Below are 16,185 nucleotides of genomic sequence, written 5' to 3' on the forward strand. Positions count from 1 at the left end.
GTTCCTGTCCCACAATGATGGAGGATGTTGTGCTGCTGTAGCAGACTGACGCTGGGTACCACACTCCATCCTCCTTAGTAGCCAGCGTAGCCAGCTTACTCTCTCCCTCCCAGCCCACCTGTAGTACAGTGTTGTTCAGGTATCCACAGACCAGCACCTGGCCTGCAGGGGTCACATGTAGACCCTCTGGCCATAGTAGTGCTGGGTCTGTGAATGTAGCCAGGAGTGTGCCATCCCTGGCCAGGGTGAGAAGCTTGTTCTGGTCCAAGCTGGTGATGTACAGCCTGTCTCCTGTGGGACTCACAGCACACCTGGATACTGCAAAACAGAGTAACATCAAGATATTGAATTACTGTTAATGTTAAATAATCTTATTAAACATACTGCAGTGATATTGTATTACGCATATGTTGCTATAAAGAGGCCTTCACACATCTAAAATATATGCATACATTTCAATAATTTAATAGTTAAGCGTGACAATAAACTTCAGTAGCAGAGCTATTTAGTTAACATTTGACATGTTGAAATGCGACTGTTGAGTAAGATATGAATTGAAGCAAAACAAGTACACAGATGGAAACAATTACACATACTGAAACAATTGCACAGTTTATCAACAGGTAAACATAGTGTTCATGTACAATCATTAAACAACCACAAAATTAAGACTAGGTCAGAAAGTGTCTCTCTCCCAGGAACACAGTTTCTATTTATAGACATGCCATGTAGTGACAGTCAAAATATTTCATTACTCATGTTTATAATCAATATTTCTGAATCTTCTTTTGGCTACTATGTACTGTAGTATTCAAGGGCACATATGAATTAAAGAACAATTTTTTTATAATACATCAGCAGGTTTTTTGCTATTACATCTGAATTTTATTTTATTATCATCTCACAATGTAACTATAATTTATATTATTTTTTTCAAAATAACAAGATAAAGGCCTAATGGGTCAATATTTGTTGATTAAAAAAATAAATCCCAACTCGGTTCATTTAGTCAATAAAAATTCCCAAATTTGTCATTGTATGAATTTAAAATAACACAATTTGACTAGACTCCTTTTCCCACAATGGCTAGACAAATCCCTGTACATAATACACATGTTATCAGGATGGATTCACCATGATTCTTACCTGTCAAACGAGCTGATCTATCTTGGTAGAGTCTGCAGAGCTGTTTGCCATTCAGTGAGTATTTGTACAGTTCTTGACCAGAGGTGACAAAAAGGTCTCCTTGGTGATGGGTAATACATGTACATTCATGTTGTAACTGAAACTTCCTGCCAGAGACAAGCTTTCCCTGGTTGACAGTGATAAACTGGACCTCATGTATCTTGCTATCATGGTCATTCACAGCCACTGCAACCTCACTGGATGTGATCAAACATATGTCCCATGGCCCAGCAGTCACATCCCAGTGATTCACCACCTGGTACTGCTGGTTCAGCAGCTTGATCCTCTTATTCTTCGAGTCTGCGACCAGCACCTGCCCATCAGTCAGAACACATATGCCTGCAATACTACATTCATATGAATCACTTGGTATTCTCACATTGTGCACAGACTTCCGCTGGACGTTAAACGCCTTGCCTGACTTTCCTAGCAGAGTCAATGCCTGCTGTATTATATGCTTACATTTTATGCTGGCTATAAGACAGAGCTCCTTATTATCTCCAATTTTCTGAACAAGTTCATGGAATTGTGACAAGTCATTGTGAAGAGTGGTGCATTTATGAATAGAACTTGTAACTGACCCTTTAATGCTTATAACTTCATCTTTCATCTCGTTAAGTTCCTTCGCAGTAATATTATCAAATTCATTCACGATAGAGAGAACACTCCTACACATCTCTTCTTTTAAATATTGCTCATTTCCGCCTGATGTACCCGCAGAACTATTATCACATTCATCTATATAAGTATTTAAATTGCCACGCATTTGCTCTATCATAACTGCACTATGTTCCTTGTATGTTTTCTGCAATGACTGAATGCTGGCCTTCTGACTGATCTGCAGGGTTTTAATTTCCCCCAGGACAGTTTCCAGCTCCACTGACATCCCCTCCAGGCCAGTGGGCTGCGAGTTGGTCAGCTCCGAAATCTGGGTCACTTTACTGCACTGGCTGAAATAAACATGTACCAGCAAGGAATAGTCAGTGATATTATGTAATGCTTCAAACAAGTATAAAGTGTCAAATAAAAACATACATGGACAATAAATTAACGCTTCTTGGGCTGAATATGGGGGTATATAGATTTGCACTTTTCCATCCATCTGTGTGACTTTTCTGTCATATATAACTCAAAATGTATCCCTGCAACTTTACAAGTAAAGTAACCAGGCATGTGAGCTAATGCTCACCTCTATATGTTGTTTCTGTTGTTTTCATCATAATTGTAGTAATGTCTCATATTTATACATAAATGACATTTTAGAATATGTGTAGAGTGTAAAATAAACAGTATTGCTAGAAGAGGACTAACACTTTACATAAATATTTATCATTGTGTAATTTTACCCACATGCATAGTTTGATGTCTTTTTTCAACATACCCAGAGTTATGGCCCCTGTTTAGCAAAGAAATCACATTTAAAATTGTGTTGTGAGTAACTCAAAGAGTACAGCTGATAGAGGGATGAACTATTCTTCAAGTATAACCCACAGGGCCCTCACACTACTTTGGGGGAAGGGGTCCGCAGCCCTTAGGAGGGGGAATTTTCGCGGCGTTTCCCTTTTTGGGGGATTTTTTTACTTACTCTCTCATTATTTCATTTGTACATGTTTGCACTATATCCATTGCATTTTTCATAATTTAGTATGTTTGAAAAGATTAAATTGAAACAGAATTGAGATATAATAATCATGAGACACATCTTTCTATAAAAAAAAAAAAAAAATTTTTTTTTTTTAGGGGGAATTTTTCCCCCCAAAAGGGGAAAAAAGTATACTTTTCAGGTGGGACTGCCACCGAAATTCGGCGGCAGATTTGATAGATTGAGGGCCCTGACCCACCATGTAAAAGTATGCACCTTGATATTTTTTTTAAGTTTTTTTTTTAAATAAGAAGAGTTATGTGACAATCCCTTTAACCAAACGATAATATTTTTTCAATTGTGAGAAGCGTTACTCAAAGAGAGGGATACTTCTACAGTAACATAGTAATTGTCAGGTTAACGTGTGCAACTCCATATGTTTGTTCATAATTTAAAGACATTTGTGTAGTTGTGGGACAAATTGGATTGTAGAGGTATCCATGTACTAAGAATACATTTCTAGTAGTTTATAATGTTTTCAGTTTTAGTATCATTGTACACCTTGACCACACTATCCATAATAACACATGCAAGAAAAGATCATTAATGCTCTACCATCCCACAAAAAACAAGCATGACGTATATTAAATGTCTATTCCCAAACTCAGTATGTACAGTCTAGCCTGTGATGAGCGACATATGACATGCAACCTGGTCTACTATCTCCCAATATTTGTTGTTATTTAACCTCTTGTGATTATTTTGCTTTTGTTGTTGTCATGTGATCTATTTGTGGAAAAGTAAAGACGCCATTGTTAAATGTTTGAATGGTCTAGTTAGCGTGTGCAACTCCATATGTTTGTTCAAAATGTTTCTAATTATTCTTGAGTAATCATCAGGAAACCATTTTACTGTTTCGAGTCACTGTGACCTTGACCTTTGATCTAGTTACTTGAAAATCAATAGGGGTCATCTGCCAGTGATGATCAATGTACCTATGAAGTAAGCATTCTTGAGTTATCATCCGAATACCATTTTTCTAAGTTGAGTCACCGTGACATTTTAATTGTCAGGTAAACTCGTGCAACTCCATATGTTTCTTCATAATTTTTTGACATTAATGAAGTTGTCTTAAATGGGTTAAAATTCAATGATTAAATGCATTTAATAATGGCAGTACTGTAATATAACTTTTATCATAATTGAAAATCTGCTTATAATATTATTATGGGTATAACAGGAACTAAAACTGACTACTAAATCTTTATAATTTCATGTTATAATCTTCTGTGACCTTTGACCAATTGACTTTAAAATGGATTGACCTCTTAATTTTTCTCTATGTAAACATAAAACATGTTGCCTGGCTGTAGGTCAAAGCATTCCTTAGATATATTGTAGAACACAATTGGTCTACGGACCAACGGACTAAAGAACAGATGCAAAGCAAAATGACCCTGCTTCTTACAAAAGGATCCTCTATTTCTAAATATAGTCCGAGTATTTTCATTCTAGCCTGTGATAAGCGTCTTATCAAATGCAACCCAGCGATTTTTCTTCTTCTTTATAAAGTACCTATAAAAGGTAAACTTTCCCAATTGAAGAAAAACTACGAAATTCCAAATTGCTGTCTGAAAATTTCCAAAAAGAAAGGCAAATTAATTCTTTTTTTTTCAAGAAGTGCATTTTCTGCAAGTTAACAAACAAGTACAAGAGGGCCATGATGGCCCTGTATCGCTCTACTGCTGAAAAAGGCTGAAAATTTTCTTGGCGTGTGCAAATACTTAAATATAGGCCCTATTTAAGCAAATGTACACTTTTGTGACCCCCTGGGCTAGGTCAAATTTAACCCCAGGGGCATAATTTGAGCAAACTTTGTAGAGGACTACTGTATCTCACTACATACGAAATGTGGTAGCCCTAGGTCCTAGAATTACAAAAATATTTTGAAAGTTTTCACAAAATAAGCAAGATATAAGCGTACACTACGCGCCCCGCGATTTTTGCCTAAATCACCGACCACCGCTTTAGGGCCGACATGGCAAATCGCAGTGATTCGCCGCAAATTGCGGTGAATCCACTCTGTGGTTGATTCACGGTGATTTCACTGCGACCATCTGGCGATAAAGATCAGCTGTAGAATCATTGCGAAAACACCGCAAATCGCCTTGATTCGCGGTGACAACTAGATTTAAATTTCAACTTATTAACTAATGTCATCACTATTGACGATCACATTAGATCGCGAAAATGTATTCCAATATATAAGTAAGTAAACACCGTACTTGCTGAATGTCAAATCCTGATTTACAAACAATATCTTTATTTGTTGAAATAACAATTGTACAGTATGGCTCACGCAAAACCAACAAAGTTCGCGGCTACAGATTCTTTTGTTCTCGAAGTTTCTCCGCAGCCACAACGAGTTTTCACTTCGAAAGAAACAGGTACAGATAATAACCTGATATTTTTACTTCTACGGGATTGTTTTAACATTTCGTCAGCTTCTCAGCATACTTCATACAATTACAATCGGATGTCATCTGTCAATGATTGTGTAGGTCAGTAACCATACCGAGGAAATTTGTATAGTTTAATATCGGAAACGAGACTTGCTTTAAACGTCGAAATAAACGATATCTATTTGCTTGAGAATTGCTCAAATACACAGACGACACATATATATAAATAATGTTGACCATTTGAATAAAATCAAATGTTGGTTTATTTGTAAAATTAATACTTTCACTTCGTCCTGATTTTCAGAAAATGACTTACATGTGCATCTAAATTTAAATTTACACATTGCTTCAGGTGATGTACGCTTCTCCAATCGCCATTGGGCTGCTAGATCTATTTAATAAAATAGAAGCGTGTAAAATTCATTTAATGAAACATTACTAATCGTTTGTCTTTACAATTTCTTGAGCAATGTTGAACAGCCTATACTTTTGAAAATGGAAGCTGTGATCATTCGGGATTATCGTTATTTTAAATGTTTCAAACATAGTTTGTTACACTTAAAATTAGGCGGTGAATTGTTTGATTTGGTGGCATTCTGTTTCATTTCGGACCCCATGCAATTTTTCAGATCATAATCTCTTTGCTTTATTACTCGAACTTGTTAGTTTCTGACCACGTGTGCTACTAAATGTAACCATAGGACTGTGTATTATGGTCCATGCAAGTTGCTTGGACCCGTGTTGAATGATCCTTAAATGTTAGATAAGCAAGTGCACTGTTGATTAAGTTGGCAGGGCTCAACATTAATGGTTGTCCTATTGCCCCTGGCAAGTAAAAGTTGGGTCCGGGCAAGTTATTTTATAATCTAGTTGTCCGCCTGGGCAAGTGCAAAAAAGAACAAAGAGCATTTAATTTAGACTTTAATTACACTTTAATTGCTCTAATCATTTTGTTAAATGTTCAAAAATAAAAAAGGTTTTGTGGTGTATCATTTTGATCTTTATTAAAAAATATGAGGTTTAAAGTTAATGTGATATTTCCTGTTTGGGCAAGTGGCTTTACGTTCAGGGCAAGTAGATTTTTTAAGTTCTTGCCCAGCAGGGCAAGTTGGTTTTTAGGTTAATGTTGAGCCCTGGTTGGTTTGTACAAAAGTTCTACTGAAAACCGCCGACTGCATCTTTGTTTTATTATCCAATCAAGCCCCAAACATCCAATATCCGGTGTATTACCAGAAACAAACTTAAGATAAGCACGCATTGTCTGTCAAAACAATGATTGTATAGCTGTTACCCATATATGCTCTCAGAGAAAGACTTTTCTTTTTTAAAATTTAAATTGCTTAAAACATTTAAAATAACGATATTTATTTTCATTAGAATTGCTAATTATATATATATATATATATATATATATATATATATATAAAAGTTTGACAAATTCAATAAACAGATATTGGTTTATTTTCACAAAATAAACTCACTTTCTTGATTCCCAGAAAATGATGTGTACATGTTGCATTTAATCTAAATATAAATTAAGTTGTTTATTGGTTGTTAAAGAAGATCATGAACTGAACATGACACTTATGTGTGTAGTCAGTATACAATACAATAATTGTTTCAATAATGAAGGAACTGAAACAGCGCAACGGTTACAATACAGCGTGTATGACATTCTTTAGGACTCTTATCATCAATATTAACCAGAATTCGCTTTTAAAATGGAAATCGGGCATATGCGGGATTATCGAGCAATGGATAAAGACGGAAGAAGTTGCATGAATGTGATTGAGACAGTTGAAACGTATGTATCGGGGAATCGAGAGACTCAAAGAAAATACGACGATTACATTACAATCAGTTATGAGTTCTCCATGGCTTCAAACTGTTAATTGCATAACCAATAACGCAATTATCACTCCTCCAGTTGCGGTATCATACAGCTAGGTATGAACACTGTTTTGTTTTATAAGCAGCATTTAAAAAGTAAAAAATAACCTGTCGGGGACATGGGTGTGAAATACATGTTGAAATTTTTAAAAGGCTACTCTCTTATATCTGCCAACAATGCTAATAATCCCATATTGCTATAATCTTTGTGAAGATTAGACATGTACATGTAACGTAGAAAAATCGTTCTTCACTGCGTTGACCGCGAACGGGGTGAATCGCGGTGAATCACCGCGGAGATATTTATGCATACACGGTGATCATGCTCGACCTAGCGTGATGAAACGCGCGAGATCGCGATAATTTTTAACCCAAAATAAATAATGACCACCGAGTATTGGTGATTTAGGCAAAAATCGCGGGACGCGTAGTGTAATATGTTTGTAAAAGCATTCAAACATAATACACAATAACACTTGTCATCAGCAAAATTTCAATCGCAACTTATATACCAATTATGGCCATACAACTTTTACAGTTAGCACTTTGAAGGCTTTTTTTACCTGACCCGAAAAAATATTATCCTTAAACAATTAACATGTGTTGATAACCATATAGCATATCCCTTTATGCTATGTACTTTGTGAAACAATTGTTTTAATGTATGAAACCAATTTGTGTATAGTAATACTATTAGTATTATCTGTCTACTCCAAATTAACATTGACCAACTCTAAAAAAAACTATTTTGGTAATAAATAATATTTATTTCATACAATATTTGTCTGTAGAAGTGTAGTGTTAAGCATCCGCTTACAGTTTACAGTTTTTAAATTATACTATGTTAATATGACAGAAGTGGTTTCATTTGTTTTAGATGCTTGATCTACATTACAGCCAACGCGGAACAAACATAATCTGCGGCTACGCCACGGCCCACAATTTAGTTTGCGGCGGGCGTGTCGAGTGTTCACGGGCGTATTGCTGAGGCACTTGGCATCGATCTGCGCATTGACGCAGTCTGTTTTAACCTAGCCTACTTTCACAGAGTAAATCCGCCGCATACATAGGCGGCAGATTGAGTGAAAAGATATACATCTACATGTACATTTGTGTAGCATAGAAACATAGATTTATGTAAGCGATATGGCACTAAGAGCGCTTTAACAAATTATCGTTGAATAAATTACGCACAATGTTAATGTTTCGTTTGATTCTGAAATGAGCTTTCTTAAATTTGTAATCCGCAACACACTTCCGAATTTTAATGCTAATGCTACATTAACAAATTCTAGCGTCAAATAAACAGTGCGTCATCTGGGGTCATCTGCGAGTCATGATCAATCTACCCATGAAGTTTCATGATCCTAGGCGTATGCATTCTTGAGTTCTCATCCGGAAACCATTTTACTATTTCGGGTCACCGTGACCTTGACCTAGTGACCTCAAAATCAATAGGGGTCATCTGCAAGCATGATCAATCTACCCATGAAGTTTCATGATCCTAGGCATATGCATTCTTGAGTTATCATCCGGAAACCATTTTACTATTTCGGGTCACCGTGACCTTGACCTTTGACCTAGTGACCTCAAAATCAATAGGGGTCATCTGCAAGTCATGATCAATCTACCCATGAAGTTTTATGATCCTAGGCGTATGCGTTCTTAAGTTATCATCCGGAAACCAATTTACTATTTCGGGTCACCGTGACCTTGACCTTTGACCTAGTGACCTCAAAATCAATAGGGGTCATCTGCGAGTCATGATCAATCTACCTATGAAGTTTCATGATCCTAGGCGTATGCGTTCTTGAGTTATCATCCGGAAACCACCTGGTGGATGGACCGACCGACCGACATGAGCAAAGCAATATACCCCCTCTTCTTCGAAGGGGGGCATAATTATTAATAACTAAAGGAATATAAATGTGTGAGATACCTGTGAATTGTTCCAACACATGCAGAGCAGCACAGCTGACCGTGGTCATGGCAAAACTGTGTCAGTGATTCATCCGCATGCACCTCACACTTCCTGAGAAAATCTTCCACCGCCTTAGAAACTGGCCATTTCTTAATATCCTCCCTTCCATATGTCATATGTTTTGTAAACAACTGACTATGCAGGATAACACATTTTTTACAATAAAACCTTAAACATTGTTCACAATAAATGTCTGCAGATTCCGTAAGATTCTGCTCTAAACAACATGTGCAAGAAAAGTCTTCAACCATACGCAAACGTTTTGGAACTGAAGACAATGAACCTGTTGCCATTTTGTTACTGTTTATAATGTTAAAACCTTTTTGTTCATATCGTTCAAGTATATTTCTTGTGAAATATGAAAACAATAAAGCTAGTTCCAGAAGTTTATAAACCTTAGAAGTTAAAATTAACACTGAAACACGGATAAATTCAAACACAAGATGCACAATAAAACTTTTCAACCAAAGGCCAACGTTTCACAACATTAGACAATGAACCTGTCGCCAATTTTGATACTCTAGTGTATGAAGTTTTACATGTTAAAGTACATGTAGTTAAAGTATAATACTGTTAAAATAGTCTATAATACTGTAACCCGGATGGCTACGGCTGTGTTGTATCCCAATAAACAAGACATCATAAATAAGATAGTTCACAGTTCACTACATTTAATAATGTAGGAATGCTTTTCAGTCCATAATGAAATAAAATGTACATACAGACGAGAATTCAAATAGCAGCTAATCCTTCAGTACAAATCAGGATCTGAAATATATAAAACAATAAAATACTAAACAATAAAACAACAGTTCTGTTCAAGTGGCCTTAACATTTGTTTATATGACTCAACTACGCATATAAGATTTAGGTACAACAATGACAACAATACATGTGCAAGAATTATTACACAAAACGCAGCATCAAAAAATCTTAAAAACAAGGGCTGTTTGTAAAACATGCATTTCCCCCTATACGGGCTGTCAGTTGTAGTGGCAGCCATAGTGTGAATACGTTCTTTGGCACTGTCACCTTGACCTTTGACCTAGTGACCTGAAAATCAATAGGGGTCATTTAAGAGTCATGATCAATGTATCTATGAAGTTTCATGACCCTAGGCAGTGGGTTTTTTTTATGAAATATTCGGCGTTATTCGGCCCCATTCCCCCATCTCTAGAGTATATATTTTTCCCCCAAATATTGGAAAAATTCCCCTCTCGGAAGTGTTATTAAATTTTAATCACTACCTCATTTAAATACGTCTTTCGTTACGAATTTTATTTATTTACTATAATTTTCCTGAACTGCCACATCCGCGTGTTTACTTTCTTTTAGCCTTTACTCCTTTACCGCAAACAGTATGTAGTTAACTATCACGACTTTCGCTTTACGACATCTACCGCAAACCGTACTTATTCCACCATGTCGCACAACAGCAAACGCTATCAGAACAAGGGCTGTTTGTAAAACATGCATGCCCCCCATATGGGCTCTCCGTTGTAGTGACAGCCATTGTGTGAATATGTTTTTTGTCACTGTGACCTTGACCTTTGACTTAGTGACCTGAAAATCTATAGGGGTCATCTGTAAGTCATGATCAATCTACCTATCAAGTTTCATGATCCTAGGCCCAAGCGTTCTTGAGTTATCATCCGGAAACCTCCTGGTGGACGGACCGACCGACATGTGCAAAGCAATATATCCCCTCTTCTTCGAAGGGGGGCATAAAAATATATCATTCAACACATTGATACAATGTCTACAATTCTTACCAATTTATGGAATCGAGTCCCTGTCTCTTTCACTTCAGTCTCTCCTCTTTTAACCTGCCGGTGCTGTAAATTCGAGCATGCAAACAGATAACAGTTTCAACTGAGTGTATAAGTTGCTTTCTTAACGTGAATTTATTAATTTGCTGCCAATCGCGAAATCACGTGATTTGAACATTAAAAATTTTCAAACCATAGGCGCTGGATGTCAATGACAATGTTTTTTGTGTTTTTAAATTTATTTGTTGTTTAGCTACCCGTTGTTTAATATAATGCCAGTGTTTTTTATGGCAATTTCGGGGCCGATATTCGGCCCCATTCCCCTAAAAAAAAAAGGTATATATTTTCCCCCTATTTTGTAGAAAAAATCTCCTCCAGAAGTTTAAAAAAAACAAAAAAAAAATTTATTTTTTTTTCAGAAAGAACTGTCTTATGATACATATATCTCATTTTTTTTTTCATAAACAACTTACAAAGTATATAAATATAATATTATAATGATTTTGAATTATCATAAAGAGTTAAATTAGTTTTTCCCAAATCAGTTGTCACTTTTCACATGAATCATAATCACCGTATCCACTTTATGTATTGACCAAGTTTCCAATTATGGGGCATGAATGTCAATTAGGAGCATAACGGGATTTATATCATTGAAATATGGTCAGATGTAAACTGACTGACGCACGGGTTAAATTTTTGGTGCGTCAAAATGAGGCACGGCAGAAAAAATGGTCGGGTTAAAAACGAGTCATTTTCAAATTGCTCGCGTCGAAACGCAGGATTCTGCGTCTATTGAAATCCCTGGAATTAGAACAGTGGTAGTGTTTTAAGGTCTGAACTATCATTACTTGTAAGTTTGTATAAACATTCTTCTAATGCAATTAGTAAAACAAGAGCACCGCCTTGCGGGTGCAGACCGCTCATCTATTTTCTTTTTAAAGGTGAAGGGACTCTCATTTTCAATCACAAAGGAGGAGTGGAGTGAAGAGGGGTGTATAGTGTGAGGTTGTGGACATTTATTACATTATCTTCCAAAAAAGCGAAAAAAAAAAAAAAAAAAAAATCGGGGGGGGGGGGGGGTTTGGGTGCGATGGTTGGACGGTATTTCAAACATAACCGTTTAAAAAAAAAAAATCAAAAAAAAAAATTGGGGGGGGGGGGTGGGGGGGGTGGGGTGGGGGTATAGTGTGAGGGTGCGGTGGTCATTTGTGAGATGATCTTAAAAAAAAAAAAAAAAAAAAAAAATTAGGGGGGGAGGGGGGAGGGGGGGAGGGCACGGGGGATGGTTTGGGTGAAGTCTATTGTGGTATGTCAGGTAAGAGTAGTTTCATCAAAGTATCAATCAAATCTAATCATAAATAAAGAAGTTATGGCAATTTTAGCAAAATTTAATAATTTGACCTTGAGAGTCAAGGTCATTCAAAGGTCAAAGTAAAATTCAAGTTGCCAGGTACAGTAACCTCATGATAGCATGTAAGTATTTGAAGTTTGAAAGCAATAGCCTTGATACTTCGAGTGGATCGAAACACAAAATTTAACAATATATTAAAAGTTACTAAGTAAAAAAAGGGCCATAATTCCGTAACAATGACAACCAGAGTTATGCAACTTGTCCTTTTACTGTACCCTTATGATAGTTTGTGAGTGTTCCAAGTATGAAAGCAATATCTATGATACCTAAGGGGTAAAGTGGACCAAAACATAAATCTTAAGCAAATTTTCAATTTTCTAAGTATAAAGGGCCCATAATTCCGTCCAAATGCCAGTCAGAGTTACATAACTTTGCCTGCACCGTCCCCTTATGATAGTTCATAAATCTTGCAAGTATGAAAGCAATAGCTTTGATACTGTAGGAATAAAGTGGACCTAAACACAAAACTTAATCAAATTTTCAATTTTCTAAGTATAAAAAGGGCACATAATTCTGTCAAAATGCCAGTCAGAGTTACATTACTTTGCCTGCACAGTCCCCTCATGATAGTTAGTAAGTGTTGCAAGTATGAAAGCAATAGCTTTGATGCTTAAGGAATAAAATGGACCTAAACACAATACTTAACCAAAATTGTCAATTTTCTAAGTATAAAAAGGGCACATAATTCTGTCAAAATGCATGCCAGAGTTATCTAACTTTGCCTGCCCAGTCCCCTCATGATAGTAAGTAAGTGTACCAAGTTTGAATGCAATAGCATTGATACTTTCTGAGAAAAGTGGACCTAAACGCAAAACTTAACCAAAATTTTCAATTTTTTAAGTATAAAAAGGGCACATAATTCTGTCAAAATGCACGCCAGAGTTATCTAACTTTGCCTGTCCAGTCCCCTCATGATAGATAGTAAGTGTACCAAGTTTGAATGCAATAGCATTGATACTTTCTGAGAAAAGTGGACCTAAACGCAAAACTTAACCGGACGCCGACGCCGACGCCAACGCCAACGCCGACGCCGACGCCAAGGTGATGACAATAGCTCATAATTTTTTTTCAAAAAATAGATGAGCTAATAATGTTTATATTTTATGTTTAATAATTTATTGCATGATTATTCTGTGCTGTTATATGAATTTGATGCTGTTAAAACATGTCGGAACGATGCTATTGCAAAATAACTTTAAACGATATGAGGTCGATGTAAATCAACCTCATATTTATAGGAGTAATGTGTGCCCAACATTTGTATAATTAATTTTTCGATCCCATAAATATTATGCCTAGATCGTTAATTAAAATATTGTTATGTCGACTTCCTTTAAACCGGATGTTTTATGCTCCACATGTTTGACGAACAGGTATGGTGTTCGAGCAGTGACATAAACATGTTGTAATTTGTTTTAAGGTAGCAAGTTAGTCGTCTTTCCGGGGTCCATACAATAACCGAAAAGCACCGAAAAGCACTCAATTTCTCTATATATATATGCAATATATCGTTTTAAGTGTGTGTTAACGAGTTTAATTAGTAATAAATGGTTATATGATTGTATGTTTATACTACATTGTGCCCAAAATGGTAAATATCGGCAATTACCGACCGAAAAGCACTTTATGTGAAGACCGAAAAGCACTCAATTTCTCGCTATATATATATATATATATGAATATTTGCGTTTCTATTGTGTGTAAACGGTTTAAATTAGTTATAAATGGTTATATTTCATGCATATTTATACAACCTTGGGTTTATTATGAGGTATTAATGCCCAAAATTGGATAAATATCGGTAATATACCGACCGAAAAGCACTCCCGCGACAGCAGAGAATCACCGAAAAGCACTCAAGTTCTCTATATATACATGCAAGTTGACTATAAGGGCCGATTCTAATGAAATGAAAAGATGTACATATTTATGTAGTCAATAATGACTTCATTAAATAAAAAGTTTAAATGTACAGTACAGGCAACGTGTTCTTTGACAAAAACGCGTGTCCGCGGTGTTCAATTTTCCCGATGGGTGACATTTCGCGGGGGGCGGACACGCTACTGACCGCAGTGTTCGGCGAACACCCGAAATCGCCGCGATTGCACGTCATCATTAACTGGAACACCCGTGATCACCGCAATGCCGCGCGGCCATTGATACATGTAATACCTGTCTGCGATGGTCATTCAAGAGTTTTAAATTTACATGTACATGTACAATGTACAAATGAACATAATAAACTACATGTATGTGCAAATGTATGCGTACTTAAAGTGATATTATGGGCAACTAACAGTATATACAATATACAATGTAGGTGTGTATCGTAACCGTTGTTTATTTTTTGTGTTTTCGCTCGATATACACTTGCATTTGTTAATGCAGCATCAACATAATTAAACAATATCCCGAAAAGAAAAATAATCCATTTGAATATCAACGTACTTTCGTTTTGACAACTTACGACAGAAATGAATCGATGTACGATGCGAGTCTAAATGTAGTTTTCATGCAGATTCTTTCATACGACACAATGACACAATTTGGTTTTACGGATCATTTCAGCTTAGAGGGATGGGTGAGTCATGTAACATATCGAAAATAATATATATTTTTTATAAACAACCGGTAACAAGATGAGTTGTAGATAATTTCAGATACCACATTCATTATAACTTATTGTTTTCACCCGTTTCTTTTCAGCTCAATTCAACAGTAACAAAATGCCCATCACTTTAAATTCGGACAGCTCGTAAAGTCGGAAACGTAATTAAAGCGCTTAGATCATCAAGTCTATTAACTGGTATGGTGTTAAGCAATTCAATCGTCGTTTTTTAACAACACATATAGAGTTATAAAGAAAGTGAGTATTAAATAATTTATTTGCGTCCGCCTGTACTGTCTGAAATAACGTACTGCATCAGTATGCTACGAAATTTAGATTGCAACGACTGCAATCGTAAACTGTTGGGTTTTTCCATTCATATACATGTATTTTAACAGATTATATTTTGTGTCTTTCAGGTTTCTTCCATTTCAGCACTGGACTCGTTTGTTGAAATAAAGTTCTTTAAGATCTTTGAAAGAAGTTCAAAATTAGTAAATATAGCATGTATATAGAGAATGATATTCCGGATCATTCTCTTTCATGCGGTATTTTCGTTAGAGTTGTTTTGTTCGTTTGTAACTTTTTGTGCTTCTTCCCGACTTTATCTGCTGACATTTCCGCTTGTTCTCAATGCTTTGCATGGCGAGTTGTGAACAATATCTGATGTAAGATATTTTATATTGATCTAATCAATATTTACTTTCTAACGTAGCCCATGTCATCCTTCGTTTTCAAGTTAGTTATTATTTATAAAGATTTGTTACCGGTTATAAATTTACATATCAGGTTATGAATATTTGATAACAACTCGTGATATTCGTTCATGTTGAATTAATTGTTTGTTTTTGTTTTTCCTGCGTCTTCCCCTTAGCATATAACATTGCATTATTTAATAGATAGAATCCTGTATATACATGTATGTACGTAATAACAACAACATTATAAAGTCGGTATTTATTCGAAATGCACAGTGAATATCAAATATATACAGTATTTACATAATTTACATTCAGTAAAAGTATTCACATGTTGTTGTTCAGAAGCGACAGAAAAATATATACAGTATTTACATAATTTACATTCAGTAGAAGTATTCACATGCTGTTGTTCAGAAGCGACAGAAGCGAAGTGTCGCATGAGGTGTTTATCTCGGGAAGCATGCCGTGCAGGTCCTCCATGTACCCGTTGATGTCGGCAGATGTGCCCGCATCTCTCCTCATTCGTTTCTCCTCTCTACCCTGGCGGCGAAGAAGTTCATTAACCTTAGGCACAACACTGTCACGCCATACAT

At 36.1% G+C, this 16,185-nt stretch overlaps 1 protein-coding gene across 1 annotated transcript in view; it reads right to left on the minus strand.

Moving 5' to 3' along the window:
• Positions 1-16,185, minus strand: part of LOC127869128 (uncharacterized) — a 291,724-nt gene that overhangs the window by 256,816 nt on the left and 18,723 nt on the right. Inside the window, exons 2-5 of the mRNA XM_052411458.1 lie at positions 10,873-10,935; positions 9,823-9,868; positions 9,059-9,202; positions 1,230-2,135 (exon numbers count right to left, since the gene is read on the minus strand). Of these exons, the coding sequence (XP_052267418.1) occupies positions 1,230-2,071 (842 nt within the window). The 5' untranslated portion in view covers positions 2,072-2,135; positions 9,059-9,202; positions 9,823-9,868; positions 10,873-10,935. The remainder of the gene's footprint in view (positions 1-1,229; positions 2,136-9,058; positions 9,203-9,822; positions 9,869-10,872; positions 10,936-16,185) is intronic.

Source organism: Dreissena polymorpha, chromosome 2 (genome assembly GCF_020536995.1).
Source record: "Dreissena polymorpha isolate Duluth1 chromosome 2, UMN_Dpol_1.0, whole genome shotgun sequence".
In the NCBI taxonomy this organism is placed as follows: Eukaryota; Metazoa; Mollusca; class Bivalvia; order Myida; family Dreissenidae; genus Dreissena; species Dreissena polymorpha.